At 55.7% G+C, this 22,895-nt stretch overlaps 8 protein-coding genes across 8 annotated transcripts; 5 read left to right on the forward strand and 3 right to left on the reverse strand.

Annotated features, from left to right (window-relative positions):
* Positions 1-1,878: 1,878 nt before the first annotated feature.
* Positions 1,879-3,559, reverse strand: L226DRAFT_563670 (WD-repeat protein; the record flags this gene model as incomplete). The annotated part of the gene is made up of 3 exons (XM_067683575.1): positions 3,377-3,559; positions 3,105-3,312; positions 1,879-3,044 (listed from the first exon to the last, which is right to left on the reverse strand). Exons 2-3 carry the CDS (start codon positions 3,118-3,120, stop codon positions 1,879-1,881), a joined length of 1,182 nt encoding a protein of 393 aa, XP_067529424.1. The 5' UTR covers positions 3,121-3,312; positions 3,377-3,559.
* A 1,263-nt stretch (positions 3,560-4,822) lies between these two features.
* L226DRAFT_526951 (uncharacterized protein) lies at positions 4,823-6,231 on the forward strand (the record flags this gene model as incomplete). The annotated part of the gene is made up of 2 exons (XM_067679081.1): positions 4,823-5,899; positions 5,959-6,231. The coding sequence occupies 2 exons, from the start codon at positions 4,823-4,825 to the stop codon at positions 6,229-6,231; spliced, it is 1,350 nt and encodes a 449-aa protein (XP_067529425.1).
* A 1,169-nt stretch (positions 6,232-7,400) lies between these two features.
* Positions 7,401-10,590, reverse strand: L226DRAFT_548363 (uncharacterized protein; the record flags this gene model as incomplete). The annotated part of the gene is made up of 11 exons (XM_067682582.1): positions 7,401-7,516; positions 7,538-7,739; positions 7,761-8,018; positions 8,156-8,704; positions 8,761-8,857; positions 8,925-9,103; positions 9,155-9,284; positions 9,335-9,560; positions 9,620-9,821; positions 9,880-10,394; positions 10,455-10,590. The coding sequence occupies 11 exons, from the start codon at positions 10,588-10,590 to the stop codon at positions 7,401-7,403; spliced, it is 2,610 nt and encodes an 869-aa protein (XP_067529426.1).
* A 154-nt stretch (positions 10,591-10,744) lies between these two features.
* On the forward strand, positions 10,745-13,519 carry L226DRAFT_576039 (uncharacterized protein; the record flags this gene model as incomplete). Its single annotated transcript, XM_067685294.1, has 8 exons — positions 10,745-10,808; positions 10,962-11,605; positions 11,664-11,776; positions 11,836-12,340; positions 12,407-12,730; positions 12,789-12,992; positions 13,045-13,179; positions 13,241-13,519. The coding sequence occupies 8 exons, from the start codon at positions 10,745-10,747 to the stop codon at positions 13,517-13,519; spliced, it is 2,268 nt and encodes a 755-aa protein (XP_067529427.1).
* Positions 13,520-14,686: 1,167 nt separating this feature from the next.
* L226DRAFT_472711 (uncharacterized protein) lies at positions 14,687-14,866 on the reverse strand (the record flags this gene model as incomplete). Its single annotated transcript, XM_067676481.1, has 1 exon — positions 14,687-14,866. One exon carries the CDS (start codon positions 14,864-14,866, stop codon positions 14,687-14,689), a length of 180 nt encoding a protein of 59 aa, XP_067529428.1.
* Positions 14,867-19,426: 4,560 nt separating this feature from the next.
* On the forward strand, positions 19,427-19,885 carry L226DRAFT_472656 (uncharacterized protein; the record flags this gene model as incomplete). The annotated part of the gene is made up of 1 exon (XM_067676479.1): positions 19,427-19,885. A coding segment is annotated over one exon (459 nt), but the record flags the coding sequence as incomplete, so codon positions are not given.
* Positions 19,886-19,909: 24 nt separating this feature from the next.
* L226DRAFT_433819 (uncharacterized protein) lies at positions 19,910-20,119 on the forward strand (the record flags this gene model as incomplete). The annotated part of the gene is made up of 1 exon (XM_067674733.1): positions 19,910-20,119. A coding segment is annotated over one exon (210 nt), but the record flags the coding sequence as incomplete, so codon positions are not given.
* Positions 20,120-20,407: 288 nt separating this feature from the next.
* Positions 20,408-21,794, forward strand: L226DRAFT_472677 (uncharacterized protein; the record flags this gene model as incomplete). Its single annotated transcript, XM_067676480.1, has 2 exons — positions 20,408-21,376; positions 21,423-21,794. The coding sequence occupies 2 exons, from the start codon at positions 20,408-20,410 to the stop codon at positions 21,792-21,794; spliced, it is 1,341 nt and encodes a 446-aa protein (XP_067529431.1).
* Positions 21,795-22,895: the final 1,101 nt, after the last annotated feature.

The following is a 22,895-nucleotide window of genomic DNA, read 5'->3' on the forward strand; positions in this document are numbered from 1 at the left end:
ATGCGATTGTCACGGGGGATCCGCGTCGTGTGCCCGTGGGCATGCCGGGGACTGTATTGAATCTGGAGGCTCTGCCGGGCTCGGGAGCGTATGTCTGATGAAGACTGCCAAGGGCCGGGGCTATACCTGAAGGGGACTATCCACTGTACTAGTTGGTAGTAGACAGTGAGCAATTCGATATTCCAGCCGATGTGTTCGTGAATAACCCGAGGCGCACCGTGTTCGTTTGAAACGTATTTGATCAATGATTGTCAATATATGTCGGGTGCAATGCATGAGCCTCGATGCTCGATCGAGTTCGAGCCCGAGCCATTGCGTCAGGATCTGCGTCGCTGACCCAGACCCATAGCCAGCTATCCCCATACGCGCATTCGCGCATTCGTCCTGGTTCCGTCGCGTGAGTATGCTGTATGTGCAATGCCGCCAGGCGCACCCTGCGCGATTGCGCGATCCCGATGGAATGTGATCGACGCGGCTCGGCCTGCCGCGGAGTCGGGTGCAATGTGTACGTCGTCGCGGTCACAAGTGCACATTGAATGAATGGACGTCGACGAGAGGATCATGCCGGCATGGCGTGTTTCCTATCCTCGCTAAGTAAACATAATTAGTAATTCCAGTATCGGTTTACCCAGATGCCGTACGTGTCGTGTCGCTGTCAAGTTCTCCTTGAGGCTACATTGGTCTCGATGGCGGCGGCCGCCCTGTGTCCTGCGAAGTTCTTCTCTTCTCCCTTCTCCATTCTCGCTTGGCGCAATACGCGTCTGGAGAGAAGTGACCTGTGGGAGGAGGTCCAATCACGACGTGCTCAGGCGCAGCGACTGATGCATCACGAACCGGAAAGAAGTTTCCTGCGGCCTCCTACGCGGGGTTAAGCCGACTTCCAGACGCCTAACGTGACTCCCAGTGGCACGGCGGAGATGCAATAGAACTCAGCACACAAAGAGGGTGCTCCGATGGAAGTCGGAGACTCCGACGACCGCGGCTTCGGACATGGTTGTCAATGAAGGCTGCGGGGGGCCATGTGGCGAGGGGGGCACGTCTTGTCAGTGTCACTTGATGTGCGGTGGTTGTGTGGCTTTGTCGTCAAGCCGAACAGACGCGGATAGAGAGCCTGAGGTGGGAGACCGCGGGAGAGATCGAGATTCTTCCAGCGTTGGACCGCAGAGAGGTGACTGAGACAGTGACACGAGGCTGTGGCGTTGAATGACCGGCAGGCTTGTGAGGGCGTTCGCTAGCATGATAGCACCCGAAAGCATGGGAGGTAACGGCACCCGGGCCCTGTAGCTAGTCGAAGTTCGTTCAGGACTGGAAGGCCAATCTGTGTGAAGGTCGGTTAGCTTTATGTGACACACTCCGAATCGCCGCGGCGAACAACGCAGAGAGGTGTTAGAGCGACTTGAGACAATTGGACCCGTTGAAGTGCTGTATGTGGGTGCAGTGAGTGGTATTCTCGGGTGCTGTAGGCCAGGCGCCGCAGAGATGAAGTACCCGGCGCAGTCGAGACGATGCGGTGTGGCCTTGTCCTGGGATACCTCAGGCTCTGAATCATATTGGTCAATGTTGGTTACATAGCAAAAAGAACCGCGGCGCACCATGGGCTGGAACGTACTGCTAGTGATGGAGGTTGAAATTTGGTTGAAGAGAACTTCCAAGTCAAGTTGGGGTAGACGACAGCGCCGGAGGACAGTGTGCCACGTGGCGACCGCGTCCTTAGCACGGGTCCAGGTATGTGAGCTCAAATGACCGTCTGAGTCCAAGTATTCTTTGGGTATGCACAGAAATCACGCGTAACTGCGAAGTCGGTCGTTTATCCACCTCAACCTAGAATTTGATACAATTGTTCCATTAACGCGTACAGCCATGTATATCACTACAAGTCTATGTCACTGCCGGCTCGACCTCCTCGACCACCTCGCGGGGTAGGGTCCAGATCCGCACAGAGCCATCGTCAGAGCACGACACAATCCGGTCTCCCACCGGAGAGAACCGAATGCCCGTGACTTTGTCCTGATGTCCCTCCATCGGTGGAAAGTGCGACCCATCCTCCAACTTCCACACCATGACCGCGTTGCTCCCCGCGCTCGACGCGACGTACTTCCCGTTGCGCGAGAACACCGCTGCGTTGACGAGCGTGTCATGGCGGTCGAACGCGTGCAAACGTTCGCCTGTGAGCGCGTCACGGATCTTGATCGTCGCATCATTCGACGCCGACAAGACGTACTTGCCATTGGGGGAGAACGAGACGGACCAGACGGGCCCGGTGTGCTCGCGCAGGGTGACAAGCTCCTCGCCAGTCTCCGCGTTCCAGATTCGGCTTGTCGTGTCGTCTGAGCCTGTGACGACCTTCCGGCCGTCAGGGGAGAAGGCGACGGACCAGACAACGCCTGTGTGCTCTGCGAGCGTGTGGTGCAGCGCACCGGTCTCTGCGTTCCAGATCTTCGCCTGGTAGTCTGCGCCACAGGACGCAACCCAGCGCGCGTCAGGTGAGAAGACGGCACTCATCACCACTGCCCTGTGGTCCGCCATTCTGTGAATCAACGTGCCAGTGATGGCATCCCAGACGCGGACGGTGAAGTCGACAGAGGATGTTACAAGCTTCGAGCCGTCGGGAGAGTACGCGATAGTCTGTACGACGCCGCTGTGGCCATCGAGGACAGCCGCCACGGTGGCCTGATCCAGCTCCCAGACAAGAGCCATGCCGTCGCTGGCACCAGATGCGAGACGTGTGCTGTCAGGGGAGAACGCGATTGACCAGATAGGCTCGCTGTGTTCCTCCATCTTATGGAGGACGTGCCCATTCGCGGCGTCGTAGAAAATGATGGTAGTATCTTCAGACCCACTGGCGACGAACCGTCCGTCGGGTGAGAACGCGACGCAGGTGACGCCACCATTGTGATCTTCCACGACGATGGGCTGGCCGTTGTTGGTGCCATTGTTGTTGTTGGTGCCGTTGCCGTGGTTGTTGCCGTTGGCGTTGTTTTGTGGCGCAGGTAGTAGCTCCGGCAACGTATCAGCATCACCATTTGCAACTGTAGTTTGAGCAACTGGCACCGCGAGTAAGTATGAGGTCTGAAGTGGTGCAAGAGGTGAAGAGAGATCCTCACCGGGGGTCGTGTCCATGAGGGCTTCGGAGCTCACTATAGTGGTATTCGTCGATGCTTCTCTGATCTGGGGTAATGGATTTGGCTTGACGTTCGCGAGGAGGATGTGAAAGTAGGAGAGGAAGAAGAACGGATGGAGAACGGCGGGAGGCAGACCCACTTGTATTTGTACGCGCGCCACACCGGAGATCTCTTCGTGCCTCCATAGCCGCTGAAATGCATGGGCGTGATTATAAGCGATACTGTTTCAAGATAGACAATAAGTAGTAACTCACCAATACCTTGTTTCGTCGCCCTTGCCATAGCGAGTATTGTTACTGCTCGCCACAGCATCGCCACACCGGAGTCGGGTGGTCCTGCATGTCAGAGTACTACGTATCTCTGGCACCACCGATCATAGAAGATAATTGAACACCGACTCTGATACTGAGCCAACCGCCTGGGCTCAGTATCCGTGTCCTATCACGGAAGGTGACCAGGCCGTGCCAGTGCTAGTGGGCTTTCCTCCAAAGCGACATAGCGACGAAGGGAAATTCATATGAACGGATTAGTCAGAGAATACAGAGCGTTCCATGGCAGACGACTTACAGGTTCCGATACTCGTACGAGGCAACAAAGCGGAGAAATGAGGGATCATCGTCCCGAGTAGTTCGGCAAGATTGTTTGCGCCTCAACTGCCAACTGCATAGAAAAACTTGCCGAAGCAGCGTTCAGTGCGCCATACATGCATACCTAAAAACACATAGGGCCCAACAGGAGGTCGGGGGCGTAATATCTGTGTCTTGGTTCTTTCGTAAGGCCTCGGAGCCGCTACTGAGGGACGTTCCGTCCAGAGGTTTCTCCGGGGTTTCAGCTTCGGAAGTACCAAGGTTAAACACGGAGTGCTTGTGACTAGTAAGTTAGGGCCAGTAAGAAGGTAGGAGATCGTGGTCACTTGTTGAGGAGGAGGAGGAAGATTGTACTTGATTTTGAACAAGCATGCGCGTCACGTGGAACTCGGTGATTGATGGGTCTCAGGTTCGAACCCCGCGCTAGTGAACTCACGTCCTGAAACCATACGCCCATGACCTCGCCACACCGTGTGATCCAACCTCGTCGTCTCACTCGTCTGCTCGTGCCGCCGTCGACCGTCCGTACTCAAGGATAGGTAGGTTGGGCAGGGCCTGAAAGGCACGGACGCGGAGGTCGAGCCTGGGTGGGCTCGTTCGCTCCGCGATTCTCCTTGAGTCCGGCTCGGGTCTGACAAATGCGCAAGCAGTTTATTGCGAACGAATAGGGTGCGGTGGGTGGGTAAGCGGCGAGTAGGATAGCTCAAAGGCGAGCGAACTTGAGGTCGCTGGCGTGCTCGCAGACGATGTGGAAGAGGAAGAGAAAAAACTTCGCTAGGGAAGCGCTCGTGCGGACGCTCGGTTGGACGCGCGGTGCCGGCCTCTCCAGTTCGGCCGGCCCCTGCTAGGAATATAGACAACACGGAGTTGATGAGTAGAATGCTTGAAAGGTGAGCCATACCGTCTTCAAAGAGCATATGAGCATAAGGCTCACGAATGACGCGTTTCAATGCTTGAGAGGAAAGTTTCGGAGAAAGGTGATTGAGCTGTAACGACACGGACGGCGACGCGAGGCAACGATGGTGCGCTTGACCACACCAATTCTGCAACACGGTGAGTGGCACGATGCATAGACTGCTGCACATTATCACACGGTATCACAGAAATCACAAGATGAGCGAAATCATCGCTATCGAGTCCGACCTCGAGACCTATAACCAGCCATGGTCTGGCATCCTCAGATTTAACACGGGTGCCGAGGTTATGAGTTTCGTAGTCTTGACGCTCTCTTCAGACGCAGACTCCCGACTGTCCTCGCTCGAAGGATTCCACTTCTCGACAGGTGTACTCGCCAGCTGTGTCGCCGAGATGTTGAAGGCGTTCATTCTCCGCTACTCGCTCACCATGAACATCACGTACCTGATGATCGACTACGCGGAGGAGTTCTTCGGGTCCTCAACGGGTCTGGCAGAAGTCTTCGCTGCCCTCAAGACGATCAAGTACCTCAAGATCCATGATGTCGGTATACACGGATTCCTTTTCCTCCAGAAGACACGCTCGTGCTTCCTCTCCGCAGACCTCTCCATGACCGCCGTGTTCAACAAGCCTCCTAATTGCATCCACCTGCCACTCACTGAAACCCGGCGAGTGGCCGTGCGGAACCCTATTGTCCTCCTGCACCGATCCCAAGGCAGTCTAGAGGTTCTTACAGGGTCGGGGAGCAGGACACTCTGCAAGAGTAGGGGCCGATATCGTCAGGTATACGAGAACGTTCGTGTCTTGGACCTGCAGGACAACGATCTGCCAGTCACGACCCACTATGCACATGCGTTCCCCAACCTCTCCAAGCTTCGACTAGAGACAGCTCCCGAAGTCCTCTCCGCCCTGCACGCGAGCAAAATGGATTCGCTCTCCAAGGTTAGATCGCGAAATCGCGCCCAGCAACTGGACACAGGTACATGGAAGTCTCTTGATGCGTGCGATGCGCCACTCGTCGATCACTTCATGCTCTCCTTGTTGTGCCCGGTGCAGAAGCTTCACGTCTTCGGCTCGTACATGAACCCCGACATGCTCTTCCAGGTGCTCAAGACCACTCGGCCCTCAACTTTGAGCCTGCGCGGGTTCTTCCTCGCCGACCTCGCTACGGGCCGCTTTACAAAGCTCCTCCGCCAGCCGTGCGTCCTCAGTCTCAAGAAGCTCGAGCTGTTCATCTGCGTGCATGCGTCGGACGTCGACGCTGCGAAACATCTGGTACGTTCATCCCAATCTTTCGAGTGTGGACTGCCTCTCATCTGACATCCGTGCTTTAGGACCAGTCTGTGGCCGCGCTACGCCCTCTGAAGATATTATCGCTGTCCCTCTCGATCAGCTGCTTCTTTCCCAAGAGGCCGCAAGGTGACGAACACTCTCGGGATGCCGAGTCAAGCGACGCTGCCGAGGAGTACTTCAAGGGCTTAAGTTTGGACGCATTGGCAGGTCGCATCACGGACCTCGTCCCGTCTTTGGAGACCGTGTCCATCACGCTCGAGGGGCACCCGAATAGGCCACGCACGAGGATGGAGCTCGGTGTTGTCCTCGACTGATGAGGACGCGCTGGATAGCCCCGTACCTGTCGAGACATCCCTTACCTATATGTTTCTCATCCTTAATGTTATGGCTCCTCGGGCGTGTCGTCCGTGTAGAGTGGCGGTCCGAGCCCTCACTGTGCAGCTCGCATCCTCGCACGACCACTTGCCCACCGCGGCCCCCCGTTTTGCGATGTCGGTTTGACGTCGGATGTGTAGGATGTGGGACGTTCGCCTCGATCGTCGGACTCGCGTCGAGCTTCTCTGCGGGCGCAGCGAGAGAGTTAGATATGACAGACAAGTTCAGAGTTCAGCGGTAGCGAGAGATAAGGGCGGCGCACTGCGCATGCACGGGCACAGGTGACAGCTGATTTCCTCCAAGGTTACGGTTTATGCAGGGTGACTCGTTGCTGACTGTGCGACATGTTGCGCAGTGCAGTGAAATTACGAGGGGGATTACAGTTGTGATTATACTTTGGTTTGGGTTTGGGTTTTGGGTCGTTCCAGATCATCTCAATTGCGCACGGGCGCGGGGAAGAGGGAAACTTCAAAGTTAATGTTCATTTCCAGCCCTCGGAGTCAGGGCTCGAATGGCATGGTATGAGGTGAGGCCGGTGTGCGGCCAGGCTTGCCCTCGGATGCTATATAATCTGCAGTTCATTCATTCATTCATGCAATGTAATGTGAATGGACGGCCCCGGGCCTGGACGTCGGAGAACTGAAGAACTAGAGAATCGGAGAACGGGAGAGGCAGACTGCGTCCGGCTTCCAAGAGCGTGACGGCGACGATCTCCCAGGCCCTATGACATCAGCAAACCGGGGGTCTGAATGTATTAGAATACAATTTACATATTGTTGATCTTGCCTCAAATTGAAGGGTGTCATCATATCTCAGAGTAACCAGGAAATGTATGAATCCGAATTTCAATATATGGTCAGTATTTACCTGTATTATTCCATCCTTGAAGGACTGAATCATATATAAAACCGTCTGAAAGCGACGAGACACTCTATTAAGCCGTCCGCAATGCCCGGTGCCATACAACGGATTTGCATCAGTACTTCGTCAAAAATCTTAGATATCTTGAGTATCTTAGCAAAATATGTCAAGATCTCCAAGATGGTTAAGAGGGTCAAGATGCCCAAGATGACAAGACCAGAGGAAGTCGTTCAATGGGCTAGTAGTGTCATACAATAGTCTCGTGTGCATGGTAATCTACATAACAATTGACATGGTACTCGTCGAAGGCATCCAGGGCATCTGCAAAATGGAAATCCGCTGGAATGAACCTATCCCCAACAGCTGGAAGAAGATGGCATGCACGAGCGATCGAGGACAGGGGAATGATGCTCGAGACACGTACTTCCCCATCCATCTCTGGACATACCACCCACATTCCTGTTGACGCATCGCGACCATGTGTCGTGAACCACTCCACAAAGGCGGCATCATACTGAAAGACATCATTGTACGGGATGGAGAGGAGCCGACGGAGTCGTGCAACGCGGAACCTGGGCATGCCCCACTGTGTCGGATCGACCGTCACAAGGACTGTGTCGTAGCGGGGGTATAGATTGTACCACAGCGGATTGCAACGAACAATCTCACGGCGCATACCGTGAGGTCCTGAACGCTCACTGGGTGCGTGATAGACCACTGTTGCACTCTGGTGTTCCCCAACCTTCGCATACATCGAGATATGAGGATACTCCTCCATGTCCATGTCAGCTGCGTAGTCGCCGTCAGGGAACAGTCTCTCATAGAGAAAGCGAGAGATATCGAGATGCAGTTGTGGCCGTCCAAGCTCGTCCGCAAGGTCATTCAGTCGCACAAAACCTGGATGAAATTCTTGTTAGTACTGGGCCGCGATTGAAGAGCACAGTGAAAGAGGCACCCACGGTGACGAGCTGACAGAGTTATTGATGTATACGCGTCATCAACATCTCCGGCATCGCGGGCATCTTGCTCCGCTTGCGCTGCTCGGAAAGCCTCTTCTCTCTGGGTCTGAAGGTCGATGACCTCCTCGTCTTCGAGCTGCAGACGTGCCGCTGTAAGAACGTCGCCATGTAGCATGCCACGGCGACCGAACTCGACGCGGACTGCGGACATCTTGCTTAACCGTGTGAGACAGCGGACCATCTGCCCGATCGGCTGGTGTCGGCTTCCCCGTCGCCAGGTTTCCTTCACAGCCTCGATGTGCTTTGACTCGGTGATTGAGGAACAGAGACCGTTCGGGGAGCCGAACATTTTGATGGACTGGACGTAATGGACGAGTGCATGCTGTCGGGGAAGGTTGAAGCCATTTGGCCGGACACCCACCTCCACGAAGATCTCGCGGAGCTGATGGAAGTACGCAAGGGCTTCCTCCATTGCCTCGAGCGTGAATGTGTCATGCTCGGAACGGCGTGCAAGATAAGCGAAGTCGAGTAGTGCTGTTACGCATTGCACTATCTGCGTGGGGACGAGGCCGTTAATGGCACTGAGATAGATCTAAGTTCGAAGACAGTGAGATGCGGTCATATTTGGAAAGGTCGTTAGGCACATGCCTTCATCAAGCCCTTAGAGTCGTCACCTGTCCATTGAGTAAAGTTGCGCCCAGTGGGAAATCTGCGGAGGCCGGGGAAGGGTGGTACTGCATTGAGACTATGTCAATGAATGGGATGGAGTCAGACAGGCAAGATGACCTCGAGAACATGAATGCGCAACTTACCGGATGTCAATTTGATCGAGGATGTCTGCGGCCTCCTGTTCAGTGGGTGCAGACATCTTGACGTAGTCGGTGATCCAATCCACGAGATGGTCTTTAAAGGTTCCCTTGATCAGTTGATGGAGGAGGTCGGGTGTGAGAAGTTCATGGATGTCGGCTCTTGGGAAGTAACTTGTAAAGGGCTAATGGAAACGTGAGTATGCGAAACCAAAGGTCTTCAATCAGAAACTCACCTCGACATCCGCGTTCACTCCGAAGACATCCCAGAGTATTGCCGGTGAGAATGTATCAACAAGCGCCTCAGTATGCGCACGAAAGCGAGCGCGGCCCGCATATCGTAGCTCATCAGCATAGGCACAACATCTGCATCCACTTTGTGAGTGTATGCTAAGACAGGGTGCGCGCATACGCACTTTGGACACCAGCCTGAAACTATGCCGGACAAGCAGACTTGTTCGGGATAGTCTGCGATCACCGGCCCTAGTTCGAAGAGCGCGCGACGGAAGTGACCATCGGGACAATGCATGACGTGAGGTGTTGTCATTCCGGGGCGTAGTGGGCTTAGAATTCGCGCTAGGCTGGTATGATAGAGCTCTTTGACAAAAGCGCGATAGTCATCATTGGAAGGGGCGCGGCCACCTGAATCGAAGGCATTCAGAACAGTGACAAGTATGTAGCTTTCAATGATAGTAACGTACGCTTAGGGATCGCCAGAAAGGCGAGAGGGACTACAGCATTTCGGTGGGCGCGGCGCATGGTGTTGTGGACGTTCCCAAGGGACAGGTAGACGGGGTGGAACTCCTGATGCCCGGTGGCGACAGACACTGTAGTCTTGTCGGTGCCAATTATCACTGGCGTGAGCATCGAGCCAGCGTAGTCTGCATTTGCCGCAAGCGTCGTCTACTTCCGTACAAGCCATGAGTAAAAGGGGAACAACATACTGAGTGAGCTAACGCACCCCTTTCTTGAAAGCCCATGTTCCTGACATCACGTCGGAGAAGCGACGGCAGCCTGGAGTGTTGTACTCCTCGTAAGGGACGTAGTCCCATCTCCCATCGAAGTCTGCGCTCCCTGCGATGTCCTCGGCAACGTGTAGTGCGTTCCGAGTATGTATAGTGTATGTCTTGAGCTTCCAGGCGGGTGTGTGGGGCGTAACAGGACCGGTGTAGCGAATATTGAAGGTCGTCCATGCTAACTCGCCATAGGGAATAGCGTCGATGGTGGCCAGCAAGTCGTTCGCAGAGTCAAACATCGCTGCTGCATGCGCGTTCCCAGTTTCGAGTGCTTTCTGCGCGGCAAGGTTCTTTAAAAGAGTATCGAGGTCGCCAACTGACGTTTGGACCTTCTGATAGTGCCAGTCGGCGAACTCGAAGTGAGCTCGACTGCTGAATGGCCACCAGTCGTCAACTTCTTCGCGCGGAGGAGGAGGGACGCCAGCGGGGAGGAAATTGCCATGAACATTGCATGGACGAGCTTCAGAATCGGTCAGTACCTAGGATAGAGTAGCGAAAATGCTTTCGAGATAGTACTCACCATTTAATGTTGGATGGAAAATTTTACGTGTGAGGGGAGGCGGAGGTTTGGGCCAACGGTGCACCTCGACCATATGGTCACGGTAACCGCGTTCAGTCGTGATTCCGAGACGGCAGATGTTGCAGCAGCGAGCCATGTGAGGATGCGGAGGTACTAGTAGCTGAGGCGGAAGTTCTGCTGAAGAACTCGAGATAGAAACAGCACAGTGTAAGTGCGAGACAGGCCTGAGTGCGGACTTCGTACCAAAAAGGGTTCGGGCGGCAAATTGTACTCTGCTCTTACTCCTCACCATGCCACCGAAACCCCGTCGCAAACGCGGGCACAGTCAGACGCAACCAGACGAAGATGTTCAAGGTAATTTATTGAATGAATTCGAGCCTACTAAGGCCAGTGTGCGGCCAGAGCTGGACATGATGACCGCCGCGTTCAACGCGGCGGTCATCGTGTCCAGCTTTGACCGGGCACCCATGCTTAAATGTCGCTAACACTATCTATCTCTACAACTAGCGTCACTGAATCAATTACACACCTCGCCTATTACGCCCTCATCCACCAAACGCGCTAAGACGTCTCTGCCCCGAGTCCCGGATGAGGTCCGCCAGCATCACGCGCCCGAGCATCCTGCGCCTGATCTTCCGCGCGAGGAACCTGGCCGTCGATACAACACACGGCCAGGCACTCGCATTCGTCATCCTGGCAAGCATATCGGTCTCACCTGGCAAGCGCAGAAGCATCAGCAAGAAGTTCAGGCAGCAGAGAAGGCCTCGAAGAAAGCGAAGAAGGACTCACTCAAGAAGGCGAAAGCTCGCGAGATCGAGCATGAGGAGGCTGGTATCAGGCATATAGCAGCTCTGGAGCTTCGACGCGAGCTCGACGACCACGACGATGCCCTCTATCTCGCCCTCGGCACAGCCCACGGCTATGAAGACGCCCAGCGCTCGGATGGCGGCGACCCGTCGGAACCCTCAGAGAAGGATGAATATGACCAAGAGGATGGGGACGAGGAGTACGAGGAGGGCGAGGAGGACGAGGAGGACGAGGAGGACGAGGAGGACGAGGAGGACGAGGAGGACGAGGAGAGACAGGCAGAAGGCGAGGGCGAGGGCGAGGGCGAGGGCGAGGTGCAGCAACCCCCCACTCACAGGAACAAGGTGTGTATCGCATGTGAAGTTTTCCCCGCGCTGTTCACACGTCATGTTCATCTCACAGCGAAAAACGAACGCTCAACGTCGAGATGTCAAACGCACAACAATTCGTGGCAAAGTCGATGCTGCGCGTCCAGACAAGTCCGCGCGCAATGCACGCCCAACAAGCATGAATGGGTATGTCCGATTACTATGCGCGCGCGACGCGATCTTGACCATCTCATGATTCCGTACAGTGCGCGCAACAACGATGGCGACGCATCAGCTCCGTCCGTTTACAACTCCTCGTTCCGTCAAACCCTTCTGGCCCGCTCCGTCAGATCGCAGGCATCCCCGAGCGCAGTGACCCCGCGACCTCCTCTGTCCATCGGACGCCTCCACGCAGACGCGACCCCTGGCTCCGACTTCACACCCATTGACCGCGAGATCCATCTGTCCGTGGCAGGTCTCACCCACGAATCAGCTCCTCACATTGTGGAGTACATCACCTCTACCTCAGATGGGTTCCTGCCTTTCGATACTCCGACTCGCACTCAATCTCCGGCACACGCTCTCGCTCTTGGGCAGCTCCGTCTCCATGACAGCCCTTCCCCTAGTACCCCGGAAACCAGACGTCGCGGCCACGATCAAGCAGAACACCTCAAAGACCTGGACTTGTCAATGATTGGGGGCCTTGTGGATGACGACACTGCGGCCTCGCGCCAGAGCATCCTTGGTAGGAAGAAGGGTCGCCCTGCGCCGGTATGTGTCTATTCATTTTCAACTTCAACCTACTTATGTTCACTTTGCATGTCGCCGTCCCGAAAGACACTTGCGTTGCAGGACGTCGAGACCGGTCCATCCTCAGTGAAGCAAAAGACCCGGCGTACAGGCACTGACATGCCAGCATCCAAGAGTCTTCGAGCCGATAATCTGCCTCCACACATCTTCGCCGTCTTTGAGAACAAGCTCATGCCGACGTGTCTCGATCTCTACGGCGGCTTCAAGAATCCATGGAGTATCGCACCAAAGACACCCAAAGATCCCATGAAGGCGACGTCACTCAGCCTCGTCGACATCCTCATGCTTCTCCTCAAGCATCTCACTGTGAACGCTCAGACCGTTGAAGCGACCGACCTCGTGTACAGGGTGGTATGTGTGTTCGACGACTTCTTGTACTAGTTTTCTTTGCATCAGCTGTTCCGCACAGACTCGTCAACGTCTCATCAACTGGCGAAATGGCTTCCTGTACCGCGCGCTAACTGCTGTCAAGGAAGGCCACAAGAAATTCCTCGCCCAACACAAGGCCGCCACCAAGACGAACGCGTCAGTTGCTGATGTGATCACATGGGCAGACGACGCGCTCGACCGCGCAGGTGGAGAAGCATGGTGGGAACGGCCGATCACCGCAGAAGTGAGTGGGTAAATGGCTTCAGTTGGACATGTTCTCATCCTCGTCTCGACAGAATGCCGCGCCGCAAGGGATGTTCAAGTCGGTATATATGTTGCGCTCTTTCGGGCCCCATCTCGATGCGATTAGCAGCTCATATCTCGAGGAACGCAAGCCGCCCTTTGGCGCAATGGCGATGGCGGCAGCGGCGGTACGTCCCACACTTCAAAGGTCATCGATGACTACTACTGATGTGCACTATTGATGTCCAGGTCGAGGTTGCGTTCAAGTGCTTCAGCAGCGGAACATACCATCCCCCAGAAGGTGACTTCGAGAAGAACAACGGTGCTGACCTCACATTCAAGTGGGTCGAAGGGGCTGTGATGAGCCTGTATAACAAGCAGAGCCGCTGGAACTCTATGCTGGACGCTGCAGCCGATTTCGCAGTGAACAAGAACCGCGGCCGGAAGGAGAAGCGCACAAAGAAGCTCCTCGATCAGCATGATCGCAGCATGGTCCCCGATAGCAGCTCGCCCGCGCGTCCTGAGTAGCGGACCGTTCACAAGTAGTATATCGTAGTCATCATGTAATAGCCCTTTCCACTCAGAACAATATCCATGGCCGCCCGTCTTAGCCATCTTGTTCTGTCTTTCGAATCTTGCATACAAGGCTGGATCGATCTTGAGGAGCGGTCCCTCATGTCTTGCGGCCTCCATCTTGAGTGGTCTTAGTCATCTTGAAGCCCCCTCAAGTCGTCTCAAGATGGCACAAGATAGCTAAGATTTCTGACAAAGTACTGATGACTGGTAACCGGTATTACATTGCATTGAAACGCCCAGGTAAGGAGCCATTAGGGGCAGCGTTTGCTATCCCTGGATTTCTCGCACACACAGGCCGCAGGCCGTTCCGAGCACTCGGGTGAGACAAGTGGAGAGATTATGAACACCAATAAACTGAGCATAGTAATACATGAATACCAAACGCGTCTACGAAGCCTGAGCACCAGAAGAGAAGTAGAACCAAGGCGCCGCCGGTCAGCTCGAGAAGTGTCAGAAAAGCGCACTGTGGTGCTGCAGCGAAAAGTCGTCAAGACAGCACGATGAGCGCACAAAGAACCCAGGAAGAGCGTAAACGAACGAACTTGCAAGGTCGCAACACCGCGAGAGAACTTGAGAGTCCATGAGCGAAACAGAGAGTGCGAAGGCGGGGTTGGCTACAGAGGGACCCGGACTCGGTGAGCATTCGCCAAGTCTGAAACGTTATCAAATGTACATACCGCAGCAGGCATCTTGAAGTACCAAGCTGCCAGCTAGTCCTGAACTGAAGCCCGAAGTTAGAACTTGATGCGCGATGCGCGCGGAGCATGAGAACGTACCTGGTCTGCGGGTTGGGTCTCACCTTGACCTAATGTTCATCTGCGCTGCCGTCATAGAACTCCCTGCTAAGATGGGGCGTGTTAGTACTGACATCGTGAAAGAGGAGGGATAACTACCCATGGTGAGTGGAGCCGTTGTCCCCATGATGAATGAGGCCGATGGACTTCTGACAGTGAGGTCGGGCAAGCCATGTGCAGACCGAGACGCTCCAGAAGCTGTTGGAATTGAACATTGGGTAAAATGCGGGGTAAGTAAGCACTCGTACATGATGTGCTCGACGTTGACAAACTCACGTGAGTTCCGAGGTGAGTCGGACGGAGCCGATGAGGCGTAGCTTGTGTTCTACGGGAGGCGGATATGGAAGGGGTAAGCAGGGATGGAGAGAGGCTCGAGGTCAGATGTGGACGCGTCAGTCATAGCTACGTCGGAGTCGAGGTTAGTGTGGGGGAGGGATGAGACGTGACTATATGCGTGCCAATCAGTGCATATATGCAGTCGAAGAAAGCTTTTGTGCGTACTCATGCTCGTCCTTCCAGACTGCCAGCCTTGTTGTAGTCTTCGACATCGTCGTCGTCACTCGCGATGGCAACGCGACCTTTTGCCAGTCTTCCTCAGCACACCCTCGACAAGCTCCAACTCCTCTAGTTCAGACTAACGACTCACCACGGGTCGAGTAGGCTCGAGTTATGCAAGTTGCGGATGGCCTTTGCGGCGAGCTCCTTGGCTGGTAGCGACGTCGATGAGTTCTGGGGCCATGCCAAGCCGGTTGCGCACTTCGACGGTGTCACATGGAGCGGAATGATGTTCTTATCGACGGCTTGGCTCCAGCGAAAGGCATTGGAAGAGGATGGAGTGAAAGATGGGTGGTGGTGGTGGTAGAGGAGAAAGAAAGGACGGGGGAAGAGATGACGAAAAGGGAGAGCTGTTGAAGGCGCGCGTGGGAGATTGAGCTAGCTGCTAAAATGGTTGCGCGACGCGCGAGTAGGCACGTGAAAGCGTGACTGCGCATAGCCTGAGGGGGAATGCATCTTGATATCATGCGTTATATACTGCAATTGGTGAAGGACGGTTGCATGTCATTGTTCGTGCTATAATACGAACTCATACATGGCCATGTATGAACTCGCCTGCGAGACGGATTCAGATATGGCAATGCAGACGCTCATCTGTCAGACGAGCGCTTGCATTGCCATGCCGGCGTCCGTCTCGCTTGTATTGTCATACACTCAATCCCCCCGTTTGCTGATGGACCACTCCGGTCTTCCCCTCTATGTCAGCGACGATAACTGCTTTCCCCCCCTGCAAGTGCCAATTCGAACTCGACTCAGATGGGATCGCACCTAACGTTGGCCGTCACCTGCACCTCGCATTACCATAGATAGATTGAGATAACGGGGACTGAGGGAAAGGGCAAGGGCTTTGAGGGCAAGGGTTCCGTGTACACTCCCTGACGCTGCGAATCCGATTGCGATTCCGATCGCGAGTCCAGAGTCCGAGATCTCTCTATACGGGGGGCGGAGATGCGCTCGCCGCTCGGAAGGAAGCAAGGGAGACGAGCGCACGCGCAGAGCCTCGGATCGGCGCTGGCTCGTCTCACGCTTGGGCCCAATACCATACCTCACGCGCATGCCTCGAGGGGGACACGAGGACATGAGGACACGAGACACGGGCGCATGGCGCAGGCTCTTCTTTGTGGGCGGCCTTGGGAACGTCACCGTGGGCTCTATGCATACAGTAGACTGTAGGATTCGCTGCGTGCAGGCAGCGCAGGGCGGATTCACGTTCATGGAGGGTAGTAGCGAGTTCGGGGCATCTCGATGCTTGACTCTCAGCGTGCAATTTGGAGGATCTCGAAGACGCAAACGAGGCTGCGGTGAGGTGAAGACTCACCGCACTCTTGAGTCTTCCGAGCCAGTCAGACTCCGAGACATAGAAGTTCCGCCAAGGCGTCGGAATCGACCAAAAACTCAGACAAGCGAGATATCGTCTGTTATCCCTTCGTCGAACACTCTCCGTCGCCCCTAGAAGCTGTGACTACATAAAAGTTTCGCGCTATTGGGATAGTCAATCGATTCGCGCACCGTTCTGTGAAAGGTAACTTCACGCACCATGCCACTGCCCTCACCGTCACGGTGCTCGCCTAACATACCCATGCAGGATGCAGGATGGAAGGGATAGGGAATCGGATCCCAGATGGAGAGCCTGGCGATGGAGTCAGTACGGCGGCCTTCGACGAATCCACGCCACGGAAGGATTTGCATACGGTAACGCATACAGCTTGGTAGTTTCCTACTCGGCTGCCAGACGCCCGGTCGCCGGTCGGTCCTCGGACTTGAGCCCGGCTGCAGACTGAGATAGTAATACGCAAGGCACGAGCGCCAGTGCGAGTGCCAATCGCACATTGAAAGGGACGAGCGGAGCACCCCGCGACTCTCGACTCGCAGATCGTCGTGCATCGTGCATCGCGCATCGCGCCATCGTGGGGGTGTCTTCTTCTAGCCATGGCCACGGCCTGGGCTGCGGCGCTCGCGCTCGCACTTCTGGCGTAATGGGCAATCGACAGGCTTGGGGACGGTGGCCAAGCAAGAGCTTGAGGCCTTGAGGTGCCGGTGAGTCATCGGTTGAAGATCATGCTGCTAGTGTACATACCAGTGAGCGCTGCGCCCGCATTGGCGATTTCTCCCGCGAAGAAGGGGGGTTCGAGGCGTGAAATTCGAGCTTCGAGGTGCGAGTTCGGGGTTCGAGGTTCGAGGTTCGGGGTTCGAGAGGGTCGCTACGGTTGAGGGTTCGTTCGAATGGGGTGCGTCCACATTCGAGGATCGACCCTTCGAGTCTTCGAGGACGCGTCGACGTCTTCGCGAACCCAAGTACAAAGCAAAGGCTGCTGTATGTGGTCGGACTCGAGGTCGTCCCATCCCAGGCCACTGCGGTTGGGAAGGCAAGACGCAAGACGCGAGATACGCCAAACCCAATCATCCAATCGTCCAATGTCATCGTGACTGTCCCCTGTCAGCGTCAGCGCGCATGTGCAGAACAGACGTGTATGAGTGTATCAGAACGAAGTCCCAGTACTACTGACAAATACGTGCACCGCATACCCGGTACCCCCCATGTATGGCGCAGAGGATCGACCGGGAGAAGGGGGGAGTATGTGGGGGGGGGGAAGTCTGATCTCATGATGAACAGCGAACATCGAACACTCAAGGGGAGAAGGCAGAAGACATGCATACATACTTACCGGCGGTGCGAGGAGACGAGTAGAAGGTGTGCATGTCACTGTGTGCACGGGTAGAATAGAGTACAAGTACGAGGACAGGCTCGGGTGCAATGCATAGAATCATGGATCATGCACAAGAAAGACTGTGTGTGGGTTTCCAGATATCCGGATATCCGGATATTCATTACGAGTCCACCCGTCCATGGCATGTGCTTCGCCGCTGCGTTCTTGTCCTTGTTCTTGTTATTCCATTGCACTGCCATGGTGCACGGCCGCGGTGAGAGTTCATATTGATCGTTGATTGTTGATTGTCATCCTGAGATCCTGACGTCGACAGCGAGCAGCAGTGAACAACGCACAACGAACAATCCACAACGAACCATTAATGATACAACGGACAGCGCGCGATAGTGGGACAGAAGAACAGACAGAAGGACAGAAGGACAGAAGGACAGAAGGACAGAAGGACAGAAGGACAGAAGGACAGAAGGACAGAAGAGCCGCGGCGGGACACCGACAGCGTGCGCGGGCAGTGGGCCATCACAAGCCCGAACCAAGACCAAGGCGCCGGATGGATCGATGACACTCGCAATGTCGACAAGTGGTGAGCGGTGAGCCCCAGTGAAAATCGGCCTCATTATATCCGGTTTCATCGGGGACATTTGGGATGTTCCCGTTATACGCTCGTGAAACCGCGGTCACACGCGGTTTGGTCGTGTTTGGAGGTCTCGTCGTGCGCTGTAGTTATCTTGACACATGTTGTTGCATGCTCCCAGCAGCGACACGCCGCTATTGCGCGCTGCGACGCAGCGTACGCAGCCCCAATATATCTATGACATAGTATCTACCTGTGTGCTCCTGCTCTGCCTATGCGCTGTTCTGCTACGCTCCTTGCTGCCTTCTCCCAAGCCATCTGCTGCCATCTGCTGTCGCCAAGTTGCCATCCTCCCATCCCCACCTCCGCTCTCGGGCCCTCACCTTACTATGTTGAAGAGGAAGAACGCGGATGGCGCTCGTGAATGCGATTGTGATCAGTTCTGCGGCGGCACTCTGAGGCCAGTCTCAGCGGCGGCATTTCGAAAACATGCCAAGGCACGAATGTCAGGCATGTACAACGCGCTCAAAGGAGTTTTTCAGAAGAAGACGTTCGGAAATGGCGGCGAAGGTTCGTCGAGATGGCAGGGAGGACAGCAGAGGGCAGACAATGCTCAGGTGAGTAACATTATTGCGCATACTACAGGTACTATAGGTCCTGGTTACCAACGCACGTATTCCAGCCTGTTGCTGGACCTTCTTCGCATCGTCTCAGAGGCCCGCATGGCCCTGTCCAGCCTCCTGGAGATGGTGAGGTCGACATGGCGCACGACAACCAAGACCACCTCCCCTTCTTCAACGACCCACCACCATCGCTGTCACCGCCTCCTCCTCCTCCTCCTCCGCATGGATTTCCACGCATTGATGAAGACGACGATGACGACGACGACGATGATGATGACGACGTTGAGGACCCAGAGTATGGCGTGCATGAAGACACAGGTGCGCCGCGTAAGGCTAGGCTCGAGGACCTCCAGCGGTCTTTGCAGTACATCGAGTTCATCCGCAACGCGACACTGAAGAACCACGGCCTCTCCAAAAAAACAATCAAACGGTTGCGCAACCCTCCGCAGAAGCCTCTGGAGCTCGACGAGCACCCTGCCTTGCGGCTTGCCCTGCGACAGTTCATCGCGAACGGCCATTCTGAGGCCGCGTACAAGGCCAATCGGGAGGCATGCATAGAAGAGCACCCTGAACGCGACCTTCCTTCCCTCCACAGTATCAAGCGCATTGTTGAGAAGATCACCGGTGTCGTCCCCATTGTCACTGACATGTGCGAGCATTCGTGCATCGCGTACACAGGTCCGTATGCGAAGCACGACACCTGCCCGGTTTGTCCAGAGCAGACCCCGCGCTATGAGACCTTGAATGGGAAGCGCGTCCCTCGACGCACATTCGACACCTACCCGTTTGGCCCGCAAGCTCAAGCCCTCATGCGGTCACGCGAGAGCGTGGAGGCTATGCATCACCGTCGCAAGATGATGGAGGCGTTTCGCGCGACTATTGCTGCTGGCGGCGATCCTCCTGAGGTTCTAGACGACACGTACTTCTCTGAGGAGTTCCTGGAGGCTGTGGACCGTGGCGACATTCAAGACGACGACATGGTTCTGATGTTCTCGGTCGACGGCGCACAACTCTATGAGTCTAAACAATCTGATTGTTGGGTGTACATCTGGGTGCTGTTCGACGTCTCCCCCAAGCTTCGATACAAGAAACGCTATGTCCTTCCTGGTGCGATCATCCCTGGTCCCAACAAGCCCAAGGATCTGGATTCCTTCCTCCTGCCTGGACTCATTCACATCGCCGCGCTTCAAAAGACTGGCCTCAAAATCTGGGACGCCGCCGAGGACCGCGTGTACGTCACCCGCCCGATCATCCTGTTTGCGACCGCAGACACGGTCGCTATGGCATACATCAATGGGCTTGTCGGCCACTCCGGTGCGCAGGGGTGCCGTGTGTGGTGTGGGATGCGCGGCCGCCATAAGGACGGCACAGGTTACTACTATCCAGCGATGCTTCGACCACACCACGCGACACCGGGCGCAAGTGTGCCGGACTATTCTGTTCGCAACGCGGTGCCGGAGAGTAGCGCGGCTCGTACGCAGCGCTATCAGGCCGATCTCGACCATGTTCTGGCATCAAACTCCCCTGGCCAGTACAAGAAGAGGCGGCTCAAGACTGGGATCGGCAAACCCTCGATTTTCAGCGGCCTCCCCATTAACTTCGGGATCCGTATGTTTCCGACAGACGTTATGCATCATCTCGCTCTCAACGTCCCCGACATCATGCTGAGTCTCTTCCGCGGCACGTTCCGTTGCTCGGACACTGACGATCCTGCTGACTGGCCGTGGGCTGTCTTCTGGGGCGACAAAGACACTGTCTGGCTTGATCACGGCGAGGCTGTGGCCAATATGTCTCTCTACCTGCCGTCTTCATTCGACCGACCACCTCGGAACACCGCTCTGAAAATCAACAGCGGGTACAAAGCGTGGGAGCACATGTACCATTTCTACAACATCCTCCCTGGTCTACTCTGGTCGCTAATGGATGTCGAGTTCTATGAACACTACTGCAAGCTCGTGGCTGGTGCTCGTGTCTCTCTGCTCCTTGAATCTCCTTCCGATTTTCGCCCTCTCGCACACAAGCTACTGGTCGAGTTTGTGGAGGACTTCGAGCGTCTGTACTATTGTCGGCGGGGTGACCGCCTTCACTTCTGTCGCCACTCTATTCATCTTCTTGTGCACCTCATACCTGAGACGCACCTGCGTGGTCCTCTGTGGCTGATCTCGCAATGGCCTCTCGAGAACTGCATTGGCAACCTCACCAGGGAGATAGGTTCCCATTCTCAGCCTTACGCCAACCTCGCGGCTCGCGCAACACGCCGTGGACAAGTGAACGCGCTGACCGCGATCTATCCTGAGCTGGGCACGCGCGAGCAACTTCCGAAGAATGCCATTGAGCTGGGCGACGGCTATGTATTGCTGTCATGGGGAAAGGACGCGCGGGCAAGGGAGATTGAGGGAGCTGAGGCCACGGCTCTCCGCGACTTCCTCTCGGAGAACAACACGGTCATTCCGGACACCTGGCGGCCGGCAGTGTGGAAGTGGGCCCGGCTTCGCCTCCCAAACGAGCAAATCGCGCGCACGGCCTTTGGAGAGTGCAAGGGTGAGGCACGCAACAAACCCGTCCACCGCTCGCGCATGGTCAAAGTAACTTTTTGTGTTAGTTGCACGTGTATGAGTGGTATTCGCTGATATCGTATCCCAGCTTCGCGGCGATAAGTTCGTGCAAGTGCAGTATTTCTTCCGGTTGACTATGCCGCTCGCGGACGGCACGAGGCATACTGCGACTCTAGCTATGGTTTCGGACTTCACGCCTCCAGACCCAGCCATACTCGAGAAGACTCACGGTGTCCTCATGGTCTGTCGGTATCAGGGTCCAGAGTTTCGGCGTGTTGTCGATGTCAAGGAGATCCTCACCGTGGTGGGAATGCTCCCACTACGCCCACGAGCTGAGGAAGCCGTGCATCCCGATGCAGCGGAGTTATACAGTAATCGATTCTTTGTCGTCCAAAAGCTGGGTTTTGACATGTCTTGGATTGGGCGAGGGGTGGACAATGTTCATGAAGATGACGACTGATTGTTTTTATATATGCGATGAATCTCCTAATGGTACAACATTACTCTACTTTACATGTTCGACTGGTGGCAAGGATCATGCAGACAGGCGACCGGTACAACTCGTGCGGATAGGGCAAAGGAAGTATTATGAGACTGATGAGGAACAGCGTGAGAGGGTGCAAATGAGGACGTGTTCGAGAGCGGCGATCAGCAAAGCAATGCGACAGGGACGTGAGGTTGCGCCCTATGGCGAACGTTGGAGAGAGCCCGCGCGGCGCGTCGATGGTGGCTTTGAGCCAGCGCGCGGCTGTGAGCTTCAGCGAATGTGGATGGGGACGTGATGGCAGCAAGAGGGAGTGCAAGGATGAGCACGTCCAGATCGGACGAGCTTATGAGGCTGGCGGCAGTTTCGAAGGTAGGAATCGAAAGGGCAGCATCAGGGGGTGCAAATGAGGACGTGTTCGACAGCGGCGATCAGCAAAGCAATGCGACAGGGACGTGAGGTTGCGCCCTATAGCGAACGTGGACGGGGACGTGAGTGACCTGTAGAACGGCTTGCAGGGCATGTCCTACGTTGGGCGAGTGACGTGAGACGAGAGACGAGAGACGAGAGATGGTGTTCGTGCGAGCATGTGACATGGAGGGCTGCGAAGAGTACTGCTGTGCGGGGCGCAACAGCAGTCTGCGCGATCTCCTATGCGTCAGGCAGACGAGCGACGTCAGTGGAAGGTTGCTGGGCTGAGATGCGAGCCGGAGGAGGCTCGGAGGCAATGCGGATTGCCCATGGATCCGCACGAGGCTCGGCGTGCAACGACGCCTTGACTTTGCCAAATCCGGGTGTTCTGAAGACAGGGAGCGGGGTATACGTGGACGAAGTCGACGAGGATGGAGGGCGATTGGACGAAGTCGACGAGGATGCAGGGCGGCTGGACGAGGTCGACGAGGATGCAGGGCGGCTGGACGATGTCGACGAGGATGGACGGCGCCTGGACGACGTCGACGAATTTATAGAGGGCAAGCTGGTCGCTGCGGGTGTGCTGCTGGTAGCTGCGGGTGTGCTGCTGGTAGCTGCGGGTGTGCTGCTGGTAGCTGCGGGTGTGCTGCTGGTAGCTGCGGGTGT

The sequence above is a fragment of the Lentinus tigrinus genome (genome assembly GCF_003813185.1).
Source record: "Lentinus tigrinus ALCF2SS1-7 unplaced genomic scaffold L226scaffold_54, whole genome shotgun sequence".
NCBI lineage: Eukaryota > Fungi > Basidiomycota > Agaricomycetes > Polyporales > Polyporaceae > Lentinus > Lentinus tigrinus.